Source organism: Poecile atricapillus, chromosome 2 (assembly GCF_030490865.1).
Source record: "Poecile atricapillus isolate bPoeAtr1 chromosome 2, bPoeAtr1.hap1, whole genome shotgun sequence".
Taxonomy (NCBI): Eukaryota; Metazoa; Chordata; class Aves; order Passeriformes; family Paridae; genus Poecile; species Poecile atricapillus.
Genome location: NC_081250.1, coordinates 77,768,300 through 77,792,492, shown reverse-complemented (window position 1 = coordinate 77,792,492; position 24,193 = coordinate 77,768,300). Strand labels below are relative to the sequence as shown.

At 38.9% G+C, this 24,193-nt stretch overlaps 1 protein-coding gene across 1 annotated transcript in view; it reads right to left on the bottom strand.

The window, feature by feature from the left end:
- The window catches only part of MYO10 (myosin X), a 159,351-nt gene that overhangs the window by 3,389 nt on the left and 131,769 nt on the right, over positions 1-24,193 (bottom strand). The window contains exons 22-38 of the mRNA XM_058831435.1: positions 21,727-21,833; positions 20,556-20,765; positions 20,217-20,256; positions 18,891-19,793; positions 17,555-17,678; positions 16,069-16,312; positions 13,719-13,814; positions 10,311-10,404; positions 9,493-9,548; positions 7,862-8,004; positions 7,211-7,405; positions 5,963-6,120; positions 4,548-4,671; positions 3,287-3,584; positions 2,363-2,570; positions 1,686-1,822; positions 754-874 (exon numbers count right to left, since the gene is read on the bottom strand). Coding sequence (XP_058687418.1) covers positions 754-874; positions 1,686-1,822; positions 2,363-2,570; positions 3,287-3,584; positions 4,548-4,671; positions 5,963-6,120; positions 7,211-7,405; positions 7,862-8,004; positions 9,493-9,548; positions 10,311-10,404; positions 13,719-13,814; positions 16,069-16,312; positions 17,555-17,678; positions 18,891-19,793; positions 20,217-20,256; positions 20,556-20,765; positions 21,727-21,833 — 3,258 coding nt within the window. The remainder of the gene's footprint in view (positions 1-753; positions 875-1,685; positions 1,823-2,362; positions 2,571-3,286; positions 3,585-4,547; positions 4,672-5,962; positions 6,121-7,210; positions 7,406-7,861; positions 8,005-9,492; positions 9,549-10,310; positions 10,405-13,718; positions 13,815-16,068; positions 16,313-17,554; positions 17,679-18,890; positions 19,794-20,216; positions 20,257-20,555; positions 20,766-21,726; positions 21,834-24,193) is intronic.

Sequence of the window (24,193 nt, the reverse complement as noted above, 5' to 3'; positions counted from 1 at the left end):
TCACTGAAAGAAGCTGACTACTGGAACAATTTTTAATCATTTGCAATATAGTAGAAGTATAAGAGAAGATCAATCAACAGTAATAAATGCCATCTGTGAATTTCTGAGTAACTACAGGGACTGATATAACATTTAATTTTCATTAGAAATCAATTTAACTTATTTTATGTTTTGCAGTGTAGCCTCATTCTGAGATCAGCATGTTCACTAAGTGGGTTTGTGTTCATCATAGCTGTCTTTCTGTTACTGCTGAGACTGGACTATTATACTATGAACCAATCAGTACCTATGAAACAATCAGTTTTTTAAAAGATAAAAGGCTATTGCTCAATTATTTCTGTACAGCTGCCAGCAGGAGTCTCTTAATAATTAATTTCTTGCCAGTTACACTTTTTTCCACTTTATTTCTTACAATTTCTTCAGAAAATTATTTAAGAAGACGAAAATTAAAAGCAAGTATTACTCTTTTTATGCAGATTAAATCCAGTTATCCATTTTTTTACCACTATACAGAAAGCAACTGACAAGTAATGCAGAAGTAAGAAACATAACACTAGAGAAATCATATGTGCTTCATTTATGTCAGATTAGGCCTATTTTGACCAATGAAACACTTCCTTTGCTTTTGGTGCTTGAGTAGTCATGCATTTAGTTGAACAGAAGCAAAATCAAAGCTCTCTCTGTGCTGCCTAGATGTCTTGCTTTTTTTTCCTCCTCTTAAAAGTGCCTCAAAACAGAAACTTTGTTCTTTACCTGCTCAAACATAAAGGCAAATTCCACACTATCTTTTGGGACGTTTTCGGTGTCCAGGAAGCAGTAGAGCTTGAAGTAGAACTTCCAGTGCATCTCCCCAGCTTCAGCAGTGGCAGCAAGCCTGCATCATTGTGTTAAGAGGGAGAGAGATCAGATATGTGAAATTAAACTCTTTCCTAAATTGCCACCTGTGGAATCAAAGCAAGGCATCAGCTGAACTTAGCTTTATGTGTGTCTGTTGTTAGAGTCTGCAACCAAATCAAGGACAAATGTTGACTCAATTCTCAAGTCAACAGTTTCTAACCATATTCTCTTAATAAATGTTGATTTTTAGGTATGTCTAAAGGTGTTAATAAAAGCAACATTATTAAGTCCTGTTATAGAACTGCACAACACTTAAAACATTTCTTTTTCCCCTGTTTTTATGTGAATAAAGAGGGCTGATTGCTATGCATTAAAAGTAAAGATGACAAATGTATTTAGGCTTGTATTACGTTTTCTTACTACAGTGCTATGGGTGGTTTCAATTTTACTGCTAAGAGAAATTTTGTGAGCTATACTGTGGTGACTTCCATGTGAAGTTAGATAACAGTCAGAATGGCAGTGACTGCCTTGAGGTCAGTTGTCACAGCCACATTGACAGTAATGGTGGAAAAATTTGTAGTAGTGGAAAAGAAAATGTGGAAATAGTGATGAGAAATATTACTTAACTGGTGTCAGGACAAAGGAAAACCAACACAAGTGGATAGGTGGTTGTTAAGTCTTTTAAGAAAACTAAAAAAGAAATCCTTTTGTTCTAGACATGGCCAATGTGTAGTTCAGCTGCATCATTGCAAACAAGCAAGTCAAAGAGAAAATTCAGCATTACTGACATTGGAAATTTATTTAATTGCTATTTATTATAGTGAAGAGAGAAGGAGAGGTACACTCACTTTTCAAACTTTGCCAAGACATCAGCTACAATGGTTCTGCTTTCAATTGCTTTATCAGTAGTTCCATTGTACTCAAACAAAGCAAACATATTTCTGCTATCCTCCATGGCCAAGCCACGAATTAACTTTTCAACCACCTAATGAAAAACAGCACATGAAAAAAACACAGCATGGAAAAACAGTACCACAGAGTAAGACACTTGGAAAAAAATTAGAGCTAGGTTTTACATTAGGCTAAAAATGTTATTAACTTATCCTCCTCAGCATTATTAATTATCAAATTCCACTGTAATTTTTACTCTTTCAGAATAGATATGTGCTATCTCTTGGCCACATATAGCCCTCTATATTTCACCAATTCAGCAAGAGTCTTCCAGTTTTGTGAAGAAGCTTGTCTACTAAATGTCTACTAAAGTTTCTCCAGTAATGCTCTCTGCCTAATTGTTTAGTCTTCCTGTAAGAAGGAACTACAGTTGGGTAATCCTCTGCAGCACAAAGTCAGTTTTTATGGCAGGGATTTCTCCAGAACATACTGTAGGGAGGGACAGCACTGTAAGCCTTTCCTTCCTGGAGACTGGCAGAGACCCCAGTGCTTCCGAAGTGTAACACTGCCTGGGACTGGCATGTAAAGGGACACACTGATTTTGTTCCAAAGACATTCTGTCACCACTTCTCACCTCTCCAGCTGTAGTGTGTGAGTTGATTGTAATCTTACAGGAGCCCCCACCATGGCAATAAACTGTGGATGTCATCTCCTGCCTGCCAATCAATGCTTCTATTTCATCTCGTGATGGCACAAACTCTCTGCATTTGGTTTTCCTCAGAGATTCGTAAGTAAAAAGTGCGTATTTCTCCATTTCAGTTCCTGGAAACTGGTCACGAACCCTGTGAGACAAAGCTTATTACTTTAAGCTGCCAGGCCGTGAAGTTTGCTTATTTGAGAATTTTTTCCCACTGAGAGTATTTCTGTATCCAGAAATCCACTATTTAATTCACATGCTCCAAGTACAGACAAAGCTTTTAAATTATTGAGTTTGTTAGTGGACTAACTTTCCTAATAACACACTCTGCATTCCTTCATTGCATCACAACAAGAGGAACTCCACATTCTGGTTAATGTGGAACTGTCAACAGCGATTTATTATTATTTAATGTTCACTAATACTTTAAAATCAGATTTGCAATCATAGGTTTGTACCACAAATACATCTTTAATTATGACACTGTTCTTTTACATGCATGATGCATATCTTATAAAATTAAGGTAAACAGATGAAGAATTTTTAACAGGTTGGTTTGGACAGTTGAGAATGGCACATGGGGATATGGGCTGAAAGTCATTTAAGTTTATACAGTTACCAGAAGTGGCCCTATTGCCAACATTAACAAACTGTGGATTCAACTCTGTGGCATTTTGCTTGATTCTTCAAGAGTGTGTAATTCCATCCAGACCAACTCACACACGTTTCCTATAACATTTTCTTTTTAGATTCACTGTTTGGCATGTCACATAGGCTAAGTGAATACATCTTTAAGTCTCACTTCTCGATATCTAAACACTGTTACAAGATGTGGTGCTTTAGTAGATCAAAGGTTCTCACCTTTTGAGATGAAACTTGAGATATTTGAGGATGCTGCGACTGGGCAGAAATGTGCAACTCATGCAGGTAAGTATTTGCCAACTATAGAGGTTCCCCACGCTCCCAGGGTTAGGCACTTTATTGGTTTGCTTGATGAGCTGACAGTAGAGCTCATCTCGGAGAGGTCGTAAATCATGTCCTGTTTGGAGGATACCTTGGATTATAGGGATGGGATCAGACATAGACTCCAGCTGCTGTAAAGAATTAAATATCTTGATGGCTTCATCCTGAAGAGTTGTGTAGCCTTTGTCTTTCAACACTATGAAAGAAATATTAGGAGAAATGTGCGTAGACTGAGATATGAAAGAAACAGCATTTAATGTGGAAATTGCTTAATGCTACTCTATGACCCTTGTTATGCAGGATACTAGAATCTATATTTTCCATTTCAAATGTATGATTCAAACTCATTTTATGAGCTAATTTTCTATTGAGATTTGTTCCAAATTTAATAACTGAAAAGGTGTATTTTGATTGATTGTTTTTTGTGATGGAGAGTTTTTCTCTCAGAGCAAGTCACACTGCTGAAGTTCCATATCACACTCCACAGTAACCTTCTATCCTCCTCCCAAGGATGAACCTTGTGTAATATCTTGTTTAATATGCAGTTGCAAACTAAGATAACCAAATCCTTTTTAAGGACACCAAGTTCACAATCATCAATAGCTCTGAACCATTCATTCAAAAGAGACTTCTAAATTAGTGTTTGAATCAAGAAGATTAAAAGAGATGATTACACTAATTTCAGGACTAAACAAAGCATTACTTTTTAAAACCATGTACCATCATAAATGTTATTTCCCATAAATAAGGCTTCCTATCCCATCTGATAAAACATACACCTGTCAATTGGAAGCTGTGGCTGTTGCACCTTCCCACATGGGGTAGGAAGCAACAATAATATGAGGAGAATATGATTCAAGGAGACTGAGTGAATCAGGTTAAGTTGCTTACTTCAGTGCAAGACTTTCCAAACTCAGTCTTCTTAGCTGTATTGCTGACAGCAATAGCAACCTTCCCTTCTGTAACACTCTTGCAGGAACACCGCAAGCATGTGGCTCTATGCAAGGCAAACTGCTATTCTCAAGAGAGAACAGGGAAACTTGTCTATTTGTATTAACAACATGTATTTTGCCACCATTACTTCATTTTAGACTTAAAAATTCCATCCTCTGGTTTAGTCTTTCATAAGGAAAAGTAGCTCTATTATTGGAAAACTTACAGTTTAGATTGATGTCCCCATATGGCAGTGGTAGTAAAGGTGAGTGCAATGGATGATGAGTGTAACGGAGAATAGGATTCCTCTTATAAATCTGTTCAACGACATCAGCATTTAGGCAGTTTTCCTATTGGGGTAAGAAAAAAACAGGATTTGGGGTCCAGCTTTAAAAATAATGTAATGCTTTGTGCCCTTAGGTTGGTTGTAATAACTGAGCAATCAGTGTTACCAACAGTATTTGGTGCGAAATCCAGTTGTGAATGCTGTGGCTGCCATGGCATGCTGTGGGTTATGAATGCTCAGTACCTGCTAACCTCAGGCCTTGGATAGGCTCACTTTATTTGTGCAGTAAAAAAACCAAACTACAGCAGAGCTGCAGGACACCAAAATGAAGTATCATAACAATTTTTGAAGTGTGTTTTCATTTTATATTAATTTTACTCCAATAATTCATAATGGGAAATATGACATCTGTATTCAGGTTTAATTTAAAAGTATTTCTCCAGCATAACTAATTGGCCTTTCAGTTAAAAACTGCACCAGCTACCAAACAAAATAGTCCAAAGTGCTGCTGTAAAGCTGGTGCACCCACTCTGACATCCAAATACTGCTCTTACTGTTCTTCTTAGGCCAAATTTGACAGATACACGTCTGACAACTGTCTTCTATCAGTCCTGAATTCCATATATTTCTCCTGCTACGAAGAATACCATTCATAATCTTGGAACCGAGAACTTAATGCCTCTTTTCCATGAGGGAAGAGGTGTTTTCTCTAAGGGAAAAGATCAGTAGCAGTTCTCCCCTCTTGCCTATTTCTTTGGTCTCTTGTGAAATCATCATCCTCTCTCATAAATGCACATTAGCAAAAATCTCCAGAAGGACATTCTCTGGCTGTGCATGCACTGTCTCCAATGAGATTATAAAACAGTAAGCAAAAATTAAACATTTTTCTCATCACACAGAGATATGAGATGCTTAGCCCATGCTACCATAAAAAATGAAAAGGACCATAATGACAAAAAAAAAAAAGTCAGAAGAACAGTTTAGTCCAAATCCTGGTGTGTTGCTCACTGTGGACTGAGCCAAACATGTCAGCTAACTCATGAATCTGCACAATGCGCTCTATTGCCAGGTGTAGCCACGTCTGTCAAGTTACACAAACCAGTAAAACTTGTTACTGTTTTAATGGAAAAAAGTTATCCCTCTTGCCCTCCAAGCTGCACTTCAAAGTTTGCTCTTCTGCTATTTAGACAGAAATTCCTTTATCAGGTCAGAGAATACATTCAGATTTCACAATTTTAGTCCATGTCACTGTATAATTAAAACATAATTTTCTGCCTTATTACCCAATATAACAAAGCCAATAAAGATTTAAGGAACCATTCTTTCTCACCCCATGCCATCCTACTTGTGCCTACCTTAATATCCTGAATAAGCTGCTGAGTTGGAGTATCAATGGGTGCCTTTGTGTCAATCACATTCTGGATGGCACTTGACCAGCGGGTTGCCTCATTAAGCAATTTCGTATAGAGACGGTAACAGTGCTTGCGTCCATACACGGTCACATTCCAGTAACCTGGCACAACAGCAAAACTGGTCATCAGACAAGCAGACACCCACTGCTGCATCCCGGACCATGCTGGCAGCCTTTCAGCAACTAAAGTTGTGCGAGTTACTAAATATCATAATAAACATACTGTGGTATTAAAGGGGATTTTCTCCTGTAAAGAAACCTAGGAGTACCCTCAGACTACAACTATGCATCATACAGCCCCCTGTTTTACCCAGTAATCTTAGTAAAAATCACTGTAAGACAACACTGTTAAATATTGTGAAATACTCTTAGGTCCTTGTAGCTTGGGGGTCCTACTTCTTCAGTCCTGTCTGTAACAGGAAAATCTGAGACAGATTTGCTTTGTACACGAGAGTCTTTCATAGTCCGTGGCACATGTACAAACAGGCATAAAGCACAAACTACCTCCTCTGTCTTTAATTTTCCATCAGTGAAGTGGAAACTAGGAAAGGAAGAGCATTTCAGTTCAAATTCTCTCTCTGCATCATTGTATAAGCTTTTTCTGAAACACATTCAGTAAAAGGAAATGTGTTTCATCTTTCTCTAGTGAAAGCCTCTTTGAAGTGTCAGTGACCCTGATGAGATGACAGGACTGTCAACAGTTGCTTCTCATTTGCAAACAGACGCTTCCGAGTTGAAAACCAGTTCTGAAAGTGCACAGTGGAGCTGACTCAGGTGTAGTATTTGTAGGTTACCACAAACTGGACTCCAGCTCTGCATCTCCCTATACCTGCTCCAATACTGGCCCTCATAGTTCCTCAGCACATAAAATAATGTACAAGGAGAGTGCTACCCATGTCTTTCCCCAGGTCTTTGACGTGTAAGCACAAGTGTTCACACTAACTTGGCAGCAGTGTCAGTCTGTGAAAATTTGAATGTTGGTGAGAAAAAATTTTACTCCTCCATACATCACCTTTGTTTTTCATCCAGTAATTCCCTGTAGAACACTTCAGTGACATGGGAACTGATTTGTTCATGGAACTGCACCCATAATAATCCATTTAAATATTCTTATGCATTGTTTTAAATATAATAGTATGTCATTACTAGCTAGAAAGACAGAAGGCATACTTGAACAAGAGCAAACAATTACCCGTCTCTTTGAAGATTTTTTCATCAGGTGGGACCACTGAGCAGAGGCTGTTCAGGACCAGTGTACCCAATTTCAAAGCATTTTTCTCTGAACTCTTGTAGTAGTCCAAAGAATTGTGTGTCAAAACAAACCAACGTTTCTTTAGTTTTAATGAGGACATCTTTGGGTTGTTCTTTACTTCCTTGTGTAGCCACCCTATTAAGGACACAATTTGAATCACATTTCTTTTTCTTGAGCAGAGTTAGAAAAAGGTAGGTTGCAAAAAGTTAGATGTATATTTTCAACAACAACAAAAATATTGTGTGAATTGATAAGTTCATGTATGAAACAACATCAAGTAAAATTCTCAAACAATGAAATTATAAAGAATATGAATACCTTTCAATTTTGATGTTTCACTAGAAGAATTAACTCATCAACTTACGAAAACACTTTTGTCATCATTCCAATGTTTTCTTACATAGCACAGCAAGAATATAATTTCAGAATATAATTAATTTTAATGTATTAATTTGTGAGTAAAGTCCTCCACACAAAGATGAGGCTGCAACACTAATCATGTTGGCATATTACCCACATTGTATTGTGGGAACAATCTCTTCAAAGCATAACAGATGTTATTTTCTTTTTACTGCCCCACTCAGTTCTTACCCCTCACAATGAATTCTTGTCCCTCCACTCTAGTGTCCCCCTTTGACCTCTGGAGCAGGGTTATCCAGTGATGCATCTCTTCAGGAGTGTCAGCATTACAGTGAAGAACACGATTAGCAGTGATGATCACAAATGAATTTGGTCTATGAAAATAAACATTGAAACAGCCTTTATAACCAGCATACATACTGTTTATCTCACCCCCCCATAACCATAAAAACTGTTTATTGTTCACATTTTCTATCCAGACAAATACCATCCACCTTTAATGCATTATTAGTTATCACTTAAAGAAAAAAATACTAAGCATTTGAAAAGACTCAGTTATGTTACACTCACACCAAAATGCAAGGGGGATGGTGGGGAAGTTTACATTAGAGTGCCATATCTCAAAACAAATCTGTGGTGAGAAAAACTTCCAAACTTTAATCAGCTTTGCATGTGAATCAGAACTGTTTCAGGGTCAGATCTATTCAGAGTGTCTGCTTCAGTTGGTAGCTACATTAGCTAAAACAAGCAACAGTATACAAAGGTCTATAGTAGAGCAGCCTGTGAACATGGATTCTTTTATTTTTAATGCAGTGCAACCCAATTCACAGAGAATACAATCTATTTTTAATGAGAGCCTGGCTTCTACCCAATCCAGGATTCACTGAAGCATGAAGAACAAGCCAAGAGAAGTGTGCTGATGCTCTCTGGATCCTTAGCCTACAATGCTTGCTTCAACCCTTTACCATTCCTTTTTTCATCTGGAACAAACTCCCAAAACATAACATAGATTCCCCCAAAAAGAGAAAAAAATCTATGTGAAAAATGGTAACAAGACAAATGCTTAAATTATTGCATTAATTTAATGCAGGAGAAACAATAATTTAAAACTGTGAAAGCTCTGGACATTTGTGTTGTATTGTTTAGGAAGCCTGGGCTTGTAAACTCACTGTTACTTCTGGTATCAGTGTTTTGGCAGGCCACTAATTTAGCACCAGTTGTTTTACACATGTACACAAAGAAGAGAAACTGGAGTGAGCCCCTACAGTTCAAGTAACACCTCACATCCTGTAACTCTACAAACCAGTCATAGTCTGAACCCAGATTACTTTTTATTTCCCTAAACACCATTAGTTCTTCAAGAACTAAGAACAACCTGACATTTTTGTGGTTTTTATGCTGCACTGTATTCTTTGTTATAAGACATTTTTATTCTGGGGAAATAACTTTCATTCCTGAAGAATACAACACTCATGAAGGAGAATCTGAACAGAAAAACAAATTAAATTTTCTGCCTAGTACATTACTAAGGAACTGAAAATCAGCTGGTTGTTTTTTTTTTTCAGGAGCATTAGTTGTGTAAATGAAAGAAATGTCTAATCTTCCAGTTTTGGATCAGTTTAGGAGCTGAAGAGTTCAGGCATGAAGCAGTGTCATGAAAATTATTGAAGCCCCCCCAAAATACACGATCATTCCTATTCCAAGTTTTAACATGTGGTGTTTAGTGCTATGAAAAGGGAGGCAATAATGAAATCATTTTAATACATGGTTGGCCAGTAAAATATAAAGACTAAAGCATAAAGTGTCTGATTTTGGCTAGAGATAGGAGAAAAAGAAAGTCACCAGGCATGGTTCTGACTTACCTGTCTGGATTGTCAGCAGCACAGACAGAATCAATTAGTCCTACGTCGAGTGTTCCCTATAAACAAATAGCCAACCAGAAAATGAGGAAGACATTCACTATTACATTACTCACAGTACTCTTCTGAGCAACAGGAGAAAGAAGCAGCAGCTTTGATCAAACAAAATGAACTGCAGGTTTGGGCATCAGTTTTTCATAACCATTAAAACTGCTCAGGGGAAAACTAAGAGACTTGGATGAATAGATCCAGTAAAAGATCATTTGTAGTTAGGATGGAGGCAGCTCAAAAACTGCTCTTTTCTATGCTTCCAAACATGCTTGAATTTTTCACTGAAAACTGCCATCCCAATAAAAAGGCATCCACTCAAAACAAACTTCTAAAGCCATTAAGCAGAAGTTTTTGTTTTCTTTGCTTGATACTAGGTTCCAAATGTATTCTACTAATTATCAGTGGATGTTGTACAGAATGGTAAATGCAGGATCAGAGAAATCTCAAATTTTTAAACTTGGGGTTTTTAATTTACTCATTAAGAGTATCTTTGCAAAATTTCAAAATCAAGCATACACTGTGATGTGACAGGGAAGTGGATCACAAAAAAAAACCACCCCCAAAACCAGCAGTCATTTTTCATCAAGGTGAATGATGGGAGAGGAATCACAAGTTACACTCCTTGTACAGCTACAGGACCAAGGACATGGAAGTTCTAGCCAGTGTCACAGCTACCACCAGAGTAGGTTGTGACTCTCAGAAGTTGTGGCCACCACAATGCCCCTGTTTCTAAAAAAATTTGGTTTGAAAAGTTCCTCAGATTTACTTACCACAGCATTCTGTGGATTTGCCTGCTCATCATGCATCTCCCGGATCTCCTGCTCTGTGGATGCATGGACTTGACTCAGTACACTGAACCACTGGCTGGGGAGAGAAAGGCAGCAGTGTAAGTAAAATTTTGGCTCTGCACAAGCCTTCTGTCACCTTTGTTCTGCAGAGATCTAGCAGGTTCTGCAGGTTTCTGAAATTGCTTAAGATTCCTTTTGTCAACAGGCATAAAAGTAGCAAGGCTTTATGTCAGTTCAAGTAACACTGGGTGCAAGCAAGCCCCTCCAGATCTCCCATCCAAGCTTGTGTCATACCCTTCCTCATGACAAAAAGTACCTTGTACACTAAGTGGCATCTCTGCCTTAAGCCCACTGAAACATCTGAGTGCTTGGAGAGTCTTTGTAACAGATTCCACATGCTTCGTCTGGAATAAAATACATTGCCAGCTACACACAAAGCCTTTAATGGGAACCCCAAACTTCAGATTATAAATTGTGCTGCACTGATAGCGTGACTGGTAGTAATTTCTTACAGTGATACTTCTGCAGAGACCACCCAAGTCCATTGAGTTCTCTGCAGAAGCACAACTGTGTAGAAGCACAAAAACCCCCAAGAAAATACCTCTACAATTTTTGTTCCCTATGGAGCACTGAAAAATCCAGCTGCTGGAAGTATGAGCAAATTTGTGCCACTCCACTGGCGCTGTATAGATCCACAACAGGAAAAGTGGCAGGGAGGTTTCCAGTGGTTCAGGCCCTAGTCCTGAGCAGCAATTGCAGATGGATTTTATTCCAACCACACCTTCGGCTTCTGGGAAACCTCTATCCTTCTGGCACTTGTATATGATAAAGCTCAACTGCTCTAAGGAATCCCACTGAAATCTAAGGGCAGAGCTTGGCCTGTTCAACAGGTTCCTGAATGCCATTCTTTAAGATATGAATTTGCCATTCTAATGAAAACCACCTGGGGCCAAGTTTTCAAAGGGCTAAAAAGTCCAGCCTTTAAAACAGACTCCTCACTTTCCTGCAGAGACTCCCCTGCCACCATGGAGTTGAGGAAACACTCAACCTACTGCAAAATTATTGGACTTAAATATGAAGTTATCTTTTCTGTAATCACTTTTAGTCACAGAATTTTTGCCCAGGACACTGAAGAGCTGCCTCATTAACTCCAGCATTCAGAAACCAACTGTTCCCTCAAAATGTATAATTCTGGAAACTGAACTGCTAAAATAGCTTGAGAAAAACTGTGTAGGCTGTCAAACAGTACTATCACTGCCATATCCTAAATTCTTTTTATTGGCTCATGCTTTTATTAGAAACAGTGCTAGCAATGAAGAAAAACAAAGACTGAGAGTGCCAGACCATAAAGCAGATGAGAACATATTTAGTTCTGATTTGGTTTTTAAGACTCAGAGACACCCACAGAGAAGTTCTATTTAACACTTTGCTGGATGTAAGGCAATGCCACAAAAAACAGCAGAGAAGCTGTCATCTAGAGAGGAGGAACCACCAGCAGAAGAAAAGCTGAAACTGAAGTAAAGAAACTGAAGAAAACTAAGCCCCACCTACCAAAATATTCCTACAAATTAAATTCAGCTTCCCTTTCTGGGCTCAGGAATTGCAAATGTATTTAAAGTGAAACTTCTATTTCAATACAAAAGACTTCATAGCACTGTATATACATCTAGTGATAATTTATGGGTGGATTTTAAAGAACAATTCAGAGTTTTCCTGATTTCATTTAATCTTTGTGTAAACAGTGAAAAAGAAATGAATCATGGCGCTTTGCAAAAGACAAAGGCAGACTTTATTTTTGCTTTCTTCCCTCTCAGGACCTCCTTTGTTTTTCAGCTAAGTCCCAGAGCACAGAAATGGGGAAAAAGGTTAGGGATTTGAAAGGAACAAGCCCTCAGCAGTGGCTGCCCACTGAAGCATTACTTCTTCAATAATAGTAATTCCTCTTCTGGAGACTTGTGCCATGTTTTTCTTAGTTTTGTACTTAATTTGAACAAAGAGCAACCTCAGATCCTGATCTAGTCCAGGTACAAAATATTTTTTCAATAGCAGATGTGGACCAAACACAGCCTGATGTTCACTTTTCACAATGTTTGACTTATGCCCATCTGCAATCCTTACACATCTTCCTCATTTAGTCTTCTGGGATGAGTGAGAAAAAAGAAACAGGAAATACACTGATAAAAGGTAATTCAATCTGGATGGTTGTTGTTCCTATTGTACACAGCAAGAGTGTATAGTGTCTTCTCCATCTTTAAGAATGAAATGAAGGAGATGCATGGCAACAGACAAGTCTGTGTGCTGGTAATTGCTTATTGGCCCCTAGGGCACATACACAAGTCAGGTAGAAGAAACTTTAGCTAAGCCTTCATTTTAAAATATGCTTACATCCCAAAATAATCTTAACAGTAACTGCTAGAAAGCTCCTAAATTATTTCAAGAATAACTTTAAGGATACCTAAAAAAATGAGGATGGATTTTGCATTGCTACATCTACATCTGTACTCAGGGTCCTGTGATATAGGAAGGCATTCTACTTTTGCAAAGAACAGAATATGGAAGAACTTTTGAGGCTTCTGCACAAAGTAGCTCAAGTGATGTTGACAAAGGCACGCTGTATTCTGGCCTTGGGGCAGCAAGGCAATGGCTAATAAGCTCTGATTACTAAGTTAACTTTATTTAAATGCTTGATTTTTATAGGCAAGCATATTATTATCTTGCATGAACTGTAGCATGGGTTGTTTTTTTTTTTTAAATGCTCTACAACTGATCTGACAAGTCAGACTTGCTTCTCACCTACCTGCCTCCCCCATGGTTAGATATGGATCCTTTAGCAACAAAAGTAAGACCCTTTTAAAATATGCAGAAAGGGAAGCACTCTCTTACACACTCCTCTTACATGAACACACTTTTGCTCTAAAATACAATGCATTATAACTTCTATCTGAAAAAATTTCAGGTTCTGCTTAAACATACAGATCCCACCCTTAAGAACAAAGTGCTTCATTTCAGGCAGACAGACTACAGGGTCTCAAATAGTAATTTGATCAATGCATCTAAACACAGCAGGCTAATCCACAAGCCAGCATCAGTGGCTAATGACTGCTTGTCTACAGACAAATTGTATTTCAGAAAGTTCCTAGTAACACAAGGGTAGCAGCCAAATTCCAGGCAAATTTTTATTGGCCATCTGACTCTTCCCAGTAATTGTCTGCCACAAAGTTTTCTCCTTAGCAAGCCCTTCAAAAAGTGTGTTAAATGCAATGTGTTTAACAGAGCCTGATTACTTTGTGACGGTGGTCAAACAAATTAGTGACAAGCCAAAGTCAGAATGGCATAGAAGTTAAAAAGGAAATGAAAAGGAAAAGAAGATAGGCCTGATGATTTTCATACCTTGCATCCTCAGGAGATTCAGCAATTAAGTGGTAGGTTCTATCACTCATTATTAGATCAATACCATTTTCTTTGCCTGTATTATCAACAATCTCTCTGAAAAAAAGGGAAACATCAAGATTGAGCATTACAGATTAACAACATTTTGAAAATTCTGTTCTGCTGAGAAGCTCACAAACTACTGATACTGAAAACAACAGCAGTCAGTCTTCATCAGGTCCATTTGCAAAACTCACAAAATGATTTATCAGATCCAGTATTAGTTTGCCAAACGACAGCTGTGTTTTCTGCCTACATAGTACAAATATTCAAACTACTATGAATGTCACTATACCAAAGTGACCATTGTGTTACCATTTTACCAAGATCTAAAGAAAAAGCAAAGCATTATCAAACTCCAAGAGAGGAAAAGATAACTGAGTTAAGAAATGGATGTATTTCTGAACTGACTGCATAACCAAATGATGTTTGGAATCCTAAAAAGAAAGCTGTTGAAGATTGAAAACTGAAAACAAACAAAACCTGGATTAGTGATTCTGTGTGGTTGTGAGTCAGCATAAAGACAATTCCAAGCAAGACTTCTGGAAAAAGCTGAGCACTCATCTGCTGAAAAATTACATATTTTTAATTTTTAGCTTGGACATCTAAGTACTGATAAAAAAACAACTGTGAAGATTTTAGCAATAATTAAAGTATGACATTAGATTTCACTGTAACTTAAGAAATGAACTTATTTTACTTTTTGCTGTTTTGCTGTATTTCTCTGAAGCTTAAGTGGCTATATTTCCTTATCAGCTATACTATTCTTATAAATCTCAGTCCTATAAATAATGTATACAAGCTCTGCATATCTGACTCATGAGGATGATCTATCTGTTATCAATACAAAAAGCTATAATTTTGTACTGTTTGATTCCTTCATTCTCGGTAACAGTGTCTAATAGAATACCTCCCTGTTCTGTATTTTGAGTGAATCAGCCTGAGATTTTTTCAATTGAACAGGTTCCCTAATAGAGAGTGGTGAAATATGTGGGTTGCACTATAGATTAGGAATGCACTTGGTAAATATTAACATTATCTAGAAAAGCTATTGTTTATTTCTTATGAAACACAGTTCTTTAAATGCATGTACCCTTTCTTTTAGCTAATTTATACACAAACAGTCATTGATTGAACCTACAGTGCAATCGAGGTTCAGTAACTTTTGTCTGACAATTTTAAAGGTACGTGCTGCAGAGAACGTCTATAGGGCACAACCAATGAAACACTGAGGTAACAACAACAAAAAAGAATGATTTATTGACTATATTAGAAAATTATGCTAAATAAATGCTCTGGTACATGAGACAGAGTCAAATCTAGTTTTAACAAAAAAAATATGGTAGGTTCTTCAGCTTCTATTCAGAGATTTACTTGACTGCCAACAGCCCATTGGTTTTTTAGAAGCAAGTCAGGATTCTCACTGAAACTCTTTTCTGTCCTACTTGAAATCAGGCTTAAGCCAGGACGGCCAAAGAAAAGATTAATCATAGATTTCAATTTAGTTTAAGGTCTCTGTTAAAGTAACAAACAAATTGGATAGCTGCAGATTACAAGACACAGAGTGGAACTGAGTGTTACTAACCATTTCTGGTTCTCTCTACTTTGGATGAAAGCTTAGGTACACTTTATAGAGAAAAGAGAAAACTAATGTTAGCACACTAATTTTTAAATTAGGTAGATAATCCTAAATTGTTTAGAATGAAAAATACCATCCAGTAGAAAATTTCTTTTCTGCATGCTTCAGGAAGTGTAAAATTCTTAGGCTTAAGGAACTTCAGTTAACAAGGCATAAGTTATTAGGTTTAGTATTATTTGTTGTTTTTTTTTTTAATGAATATATGCATTTTAAAGACTTTTCTACACTACCACAATTATTTAAAGCATGAAAAAGAAAATCTAAATACATACAGAAGATTCAGCTTTGACCCATGCAAACTTCAATATACTCGGGGACTATTAATTCCACCTCCTTCATTCTGGGTTTGCCTGCAGCTACAGACTTGGCAACATGCCCCAAATTGCCTTGGAAATCATTACAGACAAAGTAGGGGCTCTAGTCTGGGAGAAAGCATAGATGGGTTCATTACAGCAGCATTTTTCTGAAGTATTTGGCACTGGCTTAGCTCTGGAGCACTCTCTAGACTTAAGAGAGAGCCAACTAAGGACAACACTTGCTTTCACTAACTTCACCACACACCCTCCTGCTTGCATTCACACAGTTTGTAGGCAGGGCACTCTGCTTTCCCAGACTGAGCTCCAAGTACTACTTAGAAGGAACCATGGCTAACATAAAACCATGTAAACCTACTTGGCAGTTCGGACATCCATGGCACCCTTCAGCTTTTCTTCACTGTCATTTTCAAAGTACATCAACCTGGACTGTCTGAGAACAAACCATCTTTTCTTCCAGTTCCTTCTGGAAAGTGTAGATGATCCACCCCCCTTTTTGTGAAGCCAACCCTGCTTAAGTGCTTCCTGTTTAGAACGAAACCACAGGAAGGTCTCATCTTTCAGGACACACCAGCGTCGCTTCCATGTGTTGATTAAGCCACCTGGCAAGAGAGACAAATGTGGGTTTATATGCAGTTAAAACAAACAACTATATCATAAAATAGATGCTGTGAACAGTACCAAAATTGGAAGGTGCTGATGAACAACACTGCAGTTAAACTGAGTGTCTGCTGTAAGCCACAAAGGCCACCAATATTATTGTCAATCTAAATTATAAATTACCAATTATAAATTTTAGTAAGTCTCTGTATTACAAAAATATAAGTAACGTACATATAATTTCATGTACATATACATAACATACCTATAATTATAAATTACTGAAAAGTCTTGCTGCACATGAGAATCTGATCTTTAAGACAGGTTTCAATGTATTTCAATGATAATCTAAAAAAAAATAGTGTTAAGCTCTTTCTTCTTTCCAGGTTATTAGGTAACATTGTTTAATACAAAACCACAAAACTCGACTGTGTTTAGAGTAGGAAATAAACCAGTGTGAGCTCAGTCACACCAAAGTGTGGCCACAGAGCAGGCAATGCACCCTGCACTGGAGTTACATCACAGTCATAAAAACCTTAACCAAACCAACATGCTCTTGTCATCCCACAAAAACTGACTGCTAGCTCTGTCAGAAAGTAAAAGCCATGCTACTGTCAACTGCATTATTTTCCACACAAACGTTGTGGTGTGTACACTCATCACTGCTCCTATACCTAAATATGGTATACTACAGTCATGAAATCATACAAGGATTCAGCTAGATAACAATTTGCTAAAAGTTATCAGAAGATAAACCCAAGAATTTTAATCAGAGAACTCCTGTGTATATTCTTTCAGAGTCTCTCACATCCCTTTGCTACATGTAACCTTCTTCATGTCTTCCAGATCCAAGGTGAAATTTGACTAAGGTCAGTAATATTGGTCTGCAATGTAGAATGTTGTCTATGCTACAAGGTTTTGAGAGCAGGAATCAGCTTTCCTCAAAATTTGGTATAATTTATTGGTGAGTTATTTTACTGTACACTGAATATTTCATTGTTTGCGAGCCAGCAAACATGTAAGATGAAACAGAGGCAACCCAAAATATTGATCTTTTTCTGCAGAGGGAAACACGTTGCTAGATGTAAGCCACTGCACGTAACTTAACTTGAGAACAGCTCAAATTAAATAAAATCACCCTTTGTAAAGTAAGAAAATAGCTTAACTCTACAGGAATTGGAGTGTAATAAACAACAAATATTTCTGGTTATTTTATGTATTTAGAAAATTGATTCATCCAGTACCTTTCATGTACAGAAAACTGTGAAAGTAGGGCAGGCTGACACAGCTATAGACTGAATCCCTCCGGTAGGAAAGTTCATCATCTGTATCAAACCTGGAATCAAAATCTTCTTCACTGTCTTCAAACTACACAAGAAAGGAAAGAAAGGTCATAATATCTCATGAAAGAGTTTTGATCAAGTCATTTTAGAGGACTCTAGCTAAAGCATTTTGTCATGTATTGGAAGGACATGATTCCTCATTGGTTTTCATCCAGCTAACAAAGGAAGGAGTACATCGTAGTAAATTGCAGCTTAAACTGATTACACAACAAATCTGTGTAGAAGCTTTGTAGGTGCTCAGGAAGAGCAAGCTCCCTTTGCAAGAGTATGGTCAGGGTAATTACCTTGTTCTACTTGCCCCTGTCACTGAAGTGCTGTGGGGAAGAGTTTAAAAAAGTACTGAGAAAGAAACATTGCACAAGGTGTTGCACTAGCTGTCCCTCACCCTAGAAAGTCAGAATTTCTGTTCTGTGTCTGACACACATCCAGAGTCATGCACCAGAGGAAGGCATCCTCAACAGAGACACTGAAAGTGTTTTTTTCTCAGGCAAGAACTGTCAACTTATACCAACAACAGCTCTTGGACTGCTTATCACTGCCTCAAATGTAGATATTATATCATTAAAGTTTTCATTCTAAACAAGTGAGTGTTCCTGAAATACCTTTTGACTTTCCCAATCAGACAGTCTCACAGAAACACTGGGTGGTAGAGGAAATTATGTTCTTTCAAAAGTATTTGTAGAAGGATATCCCACAGTATACTCAGTAAACAGCACTGAAAATTTTCTCTGCAGAATGTGTCTGCCTCAAAAATTTAAACATTTTCCATTGCGTGAACTTTACTCTTCAAATAACCTCAGATTATACCCAGTATGTCAGGGACTTCTGCAAGCATTTATTCTTCAATACTCTTGCAATTTGCACACATAACAAAATTTGGCTTTCCTGAAATCAATTCCCCAACATGCTACCCGGTATCCCAACTCCAAACACACGCACAGAGAACTTCACTGTGCACTGAGCTCCTCACCAAGTAACACACAGTGCTGCATTAAAGTGCTTAAAACCATATCTCTGCAGATAGCAAACAGCATCTGAGCTGCCTCTGACTCTAATGCACTCAACTCAGTAACATCTAGATGGCAACAGACCACTATTTCCATAGGTGCCCTGAGCAAATCAAGCTACACAATGTTTTCTAAAAACAGCTACAGTGAGTCTACAGCTGCACAGCAGGGAAAAAAAATAATCAGAAAGCATCTATCACTTATTAGACAATAAAAACATTGCTACTTACGGAAGACTGAGCTCCCTCAGAGCTGAACCGGTATGCTCCAGAGCTATTGTACGTCCCCACTGAACACCGGTAGTCTGGTGACCACTGGCTACTGTGCGAGTTAGAGAAGGTCACACTGCTGCCAGAAGTGATAGCACCGTCTTCATAATCGTCCTGGTCGTAATCATAGTCTCCGTCGGGAGAAATGACTTCCCCAGAATCTGGGGGTCTGCAGGATACATTTTCTGGCATGCAGTACGTGGATTCGCCGCTTGAAGAGTTGTGGAGACTCACTGTGTCATGGCCAGGAGGTAAGACCATGGTGTCACTGGCAGCAGGAATTGTCGGCACCACGGTATCATTCATGTAAGGATCTTCTTCTGAGGAATCATCGCTTGTTCTGATGCCACTGGTCCTTTGATCAGAATGGCCATGCTCACTTGGGTTGGGTGAATCTTTAAATGCATCATCATCGGCTTCAAAGCCCTCATCTACCTCCTCCTCAGGATATGGCTGGCTGAAGTTAAAATTGGGCTTTTCACTGCAGGCATTTCCAGTCTGTTCAGCCAGCTCAGCAGGATACCCACTGCCCACAGAGAGAGACCTCTCAATGTTTCGGACACATTCATCAATCTCATCGAAGTTCAGAGATTCCAGGAACTCCTGGGCTGCTCGACAGGCTTCATCCTCAAGCCGCCGGAGCTCCTCATCTCGACGCTGCTGCAGCCTCTGTAATGAAGCCTCTGTCAAGGACAGCTCCTGCTGCTTCTTCACACGCTGCAGGTCTTCGATTTCTTTTTCCAGACGCAGGATTTCTTCCACCTGCCTGCTTTCTTTCTGCTTCTCCACCTCCTGCTTCAGCTCTGCCTCCTTCTGAGCTTTCTGAATGGCAGCCAGTTCCTGCTTCTTTCTCTCTTCTTCGGCCTGTATATAAGTAAAATAAAACAAAATAAAATCAAGTTAGGCCCCTAAATGGAAGCTTCTTTTTTAAAATTTATTTCTAAAGCTCCGCCATGCTTATTCATTTAAAAAGAGCCCTATCTTCATATCAGCAAGAAATGCAAAGGAAAGAAAAAGATAAAAATTAAAGCATTATTACATTTGCTCAGAGACAGCTGAGCAGAGGAAGTCCAAGTATGTGCACAAAATTCAGTCTTTGCCGGAAATTAAATGAAGCATCAGGTGAAATAAATTTCCATGCAAACTATATTGAGTTTCCTTTGGCTTTATCTGCCAGCTCCTGTAATTAGTTTAGTTTTAATGCTACAGGTACCTTTTATTTTTTTAATTGCTGGGTTGAGATACTCAAATAAACAGATGGCTGAAAGCATTAAGAATATAATTTACCTGCTGGGCAAGACGCTCTGCTTCTTGCCTTTGTCTTTCCCTAAAAGTGAGTGAAGAAAAAAAGTTGGTCAATCAAGCTCCACATAAGCTCATCACATTCCTTTGCTATGGCAATAGCTCAGGTTACAGAGATCATCTGCCACCTGGAAAGGACAGCCAAAAATAAGATCACAACAAATGTTTGTGAATATGAAACTACCATGATAGCTGTATGAGTCTTTTAGCAAAAGCAGCAAAGGTTTCCAAAGTCAATTGTTCAAGAATAGCCTGAAATAAAGGTTTTCAGACCAACACCTAATATGGCACAGGCAGGAGAGTGATGTAAGCCAGAGACTGCACCTTTCTTCCTCCTCTTTTCTTCTTTCCTCCTCTTGTCTTCGCTTCTCCTCCAGTCGCTCCTTGTAAAGACGCCGAGCAAGCTGGCCTCGCCGCTGCTTCTGAAGGACTGTGGCTGCTTTCTTCAGGCACAAGAACTTCTTCCTCCCACTGAATGCTCTGTAGTTCTTCTGTATCACAACCACATAGTAGAGAACCTTCCTGTACCGCTTTCTGGGCAGAGAAAAAAAGAAGAAAATTTGTAATGAAACAGTTGTGAGGGATCTTGCCGTGGTGACCTGCAATAGTGAGCTCATGATAGTTCTAGCTCTGTGATAGCTCCCCCACTGTTTGCATTCTTCTCCCTTTGAGAAGCAAGATTCTCTCATTTCTTGACAGCACCATGTGTGTCTTCACTAAGGAAATACACATGTTCTTACATGTTCTTATGTCCCTGCCAAGGAGATGCTTAAAAAGACAGTTCTGTGTGTGTGCACACATGCAGAGAAAGAATATATACAGTCATCCCACAGCTCTGAAAAGAAAGACCATGCATAGCAGGATAGCTGGCATTAAAAAGGAGTTATTGTTTTTAAGTAACACACTGGTCAGAATATAAGAACAGGACTAATAAGCACATGAAAAGAAATTGCCTAATTATGCAAACAAGCTTCCTTAAACTGTCCTCAACTGACTTGTAGAAAAAGCAGAGAAATAAATAGATGGCATGAACAACTCCACCTAACACATAATGCATGAAGCCAGGTAAACAAGTCAAACATTAATCAGTAACATAATGTCTTGGTTCTCCATGAACCAGGTGGATTAGTTTTATTTTCCTTCTGTTTTCTTACCATGAAGAAGCAAAGATAAAACAGGATTTCAGCTGGGAGACTGGGGCAGCCCCATTAGTTGCCACTCAACTAGAGCTCCTACCACGGCTCCAATGCCATGATACAATCATATGGATACTGGCTGACCTTCGAATTTCTGTATTGTCCTATTTGTTATATTAAAACAATTCAAACTTGGCTTTATTCATGGGTATTTTCAGCTGCTTTTTTCAAAAGCTACTTACAGGATTTGAATGCCTGGCCCCTAGGGAAAGTTGAGAATTGTGCCAGAAGGATTTAACTTGAAAACTCATCCATTTATTTCAAATCCGTACTACTAATGTTCTCATGTAGTCACTTACCGGGCTGCATAACCTAAGATGTGCGCTCGGATGATCATTGCTGCCTTGGTGACTTCCACTTCTCGCTGTTTCTCCAACTTGTGTTCTAAGGACTCCCGGAGAAACACCTACATAAGAAAACTTCTGGCTTAAGAAATTTTGGTGAACATCCTATTTAAGAGAGAGCCAGACCAGTCCAAGTAGCAAGCCTCAGCTTTGAATTCAGAGAAGAGTACTATTTCCTCAGTAGAAAAGAGAAAAACAAAATGTAGTCCCCTTAAATGAAAACACCTGCAGATGATCCTCTAACTTTGGATTTCAGTGGGAAGGGTCAGATTACTCTATTGTATCTTTTAACTAGGAGCAGTTTTTTTCCAAATGTAATGTAATTACTGGATTCATCCAATAGCCTTTCCTACAGGCCAAAGAAGCTGCAGGACTTTGCATGAACTTTCTAATCAGAGGGGCAGAAATACCACCCCAATAATTTACTTTTTTCACAGGCACATCAGGCTCCACAACCCCTTACAAGGCTTGCTGCTTCCAAAGACATTGCTACAGGACAGCAGAAGTAGGCACAAAATGAAAGGGCCTTCATGTTCACATCGACTCAACTGTGTTTTCCTGCTGTTACATGGAGAGAGCCGCTGGGGCCAGACAGCCCACCACAGCCAGCCACCCTCCCACACACACAACACTTCCCAGGCTCTCTTCCAAGCACTAACCTGGATCATTCACCTGCGTGCCTAGTGTCTCAGAGGCAGCTGACACATGGCTTTGACATAAACTGTGCTAACAGACTATTTTGCCTTAAATAAAGAAAACTGCTTCTCCAGTCAAGCAGGGGCATGGGGGAGGCAGCTTCCCTCTTGCACCTGCCTTGACATCTGCTCTTTACCACACACTCACACAGTGGTGAGCTATCTGCTGTCAGCGCTTTTTCCAGCTCTTCTCAACTTTTCTTTTTTAAAGGCCAAGTATCCTGGTGTCAGCTATAGGTGACAACAGCCTGGCATGCTGCTGCCTAACACATGGGCAGCTGGAAATAGCAAGTTCAGTGACACTTTGATTATGTGGGATGAGAGCCAGGATGCACACCACAACGTGGGGATGAGGAAAGCTCCTGGACAGGGTGGGCTCTTCTAAATGAGGATGGCTGCAAAAACATCTAAAAGCAGGAATGCATCTTTGATGTGCTGGGTGTTTTCTCTTGATGTGAAAAAAACCCCAAAAACCCAACCCAAAAATCCCTCACTCCCTCCCCCCAGAAAAACCAAACCCAAAACCCAATGGACTTTTGGGGGTGTTCACATGCAAAAGCAGCTGTTTTTATCTCTGCAGTTTTGTGAAAAAAGTCATCATCAAAGCCAAAGCAGGACTCTCAAGGAGAGGCACAGTTCTGAGTTTTGAACAAAACTATAAAGGGACTTTCTAGTACAAATTACCCAAGAAACAGGAATGGAAAGTCCCAAAGAAAGTCTTGAAGTCCCAACATCAGAGCTGCACTGGACAGCTCTTTCTGTATGAAGTTTTCCCTCACAGAAAAAGCCTTTTCTTTCACTCAGTGCCCAGTCTTTCTTTGCTCTACACACAGCCTTTCAAAAACACAACAAAATTCTTCTGAAAAGCATTCAGCTACTTCTGGAACAAAAATGGATGGTAAGCAGATGTTTAGCTCAGGCTAATGCCTTTTCCTGACCAGGTGCATTGCAACTTGAGATGTAAATGACAAGGAAAAAAATCACACTGAAGCCAAATCATCACAATATCATTACTATCCCTTTAAAATAACATAGGGGCAGGATAGTGCCTCATGCCATGTTCAGTCTGAAAGCAGTGTCCTCTTGTGCTCTGCTCCTGTTTATGCCGTCTTACAAATGCACAGGCAGCTCCTGGGGGAGGATGAGCCCTGGCCACCGAAAGGGAAGTTACAACAGAGCTCTGGCTCCTGCCAAGGTCCTGATGAGCAGCTGATGAAAACAATTTCTGATAAACATGTGTCTCTAAGACACCAAAGCACTCTCCAGGATCCATGCATAAATACTGTTAACATCTGAAATAGGATGGGATGCACAGCCCAGGTCTGCAGCCGAATGCTACCACTGTGCTATTTGTAAGCCATTGGCTACAAAAATAGGATGGAAGATGATATTAAGGGCCATCAGAGTATTTCAGATTATTTCTTCTTTCTTACAGTAACTGTAAGATGATTAAAACAACTCTCAGAATGCAAATCTAGGAGTCCTTAAGCATACAGAGGAAGAGAAGAAACCCTTCCAAACCATTCCAAACCAGTTGTGGGGAGAAGAGGGGGAAGGAAAGAGTATTTCCTACAGAAATTAATCAGATTTTACAAAATATATTTGCTACATTATGGCACTGAAAAGGATTTTTAAAAATTTTTAATATTTAGGAAATCTCAAATGCTGAAATGGGGAATCTTCTCCTGAGTCTGCAATGCTTTCACATCACGTGCTGAAATCCAAGA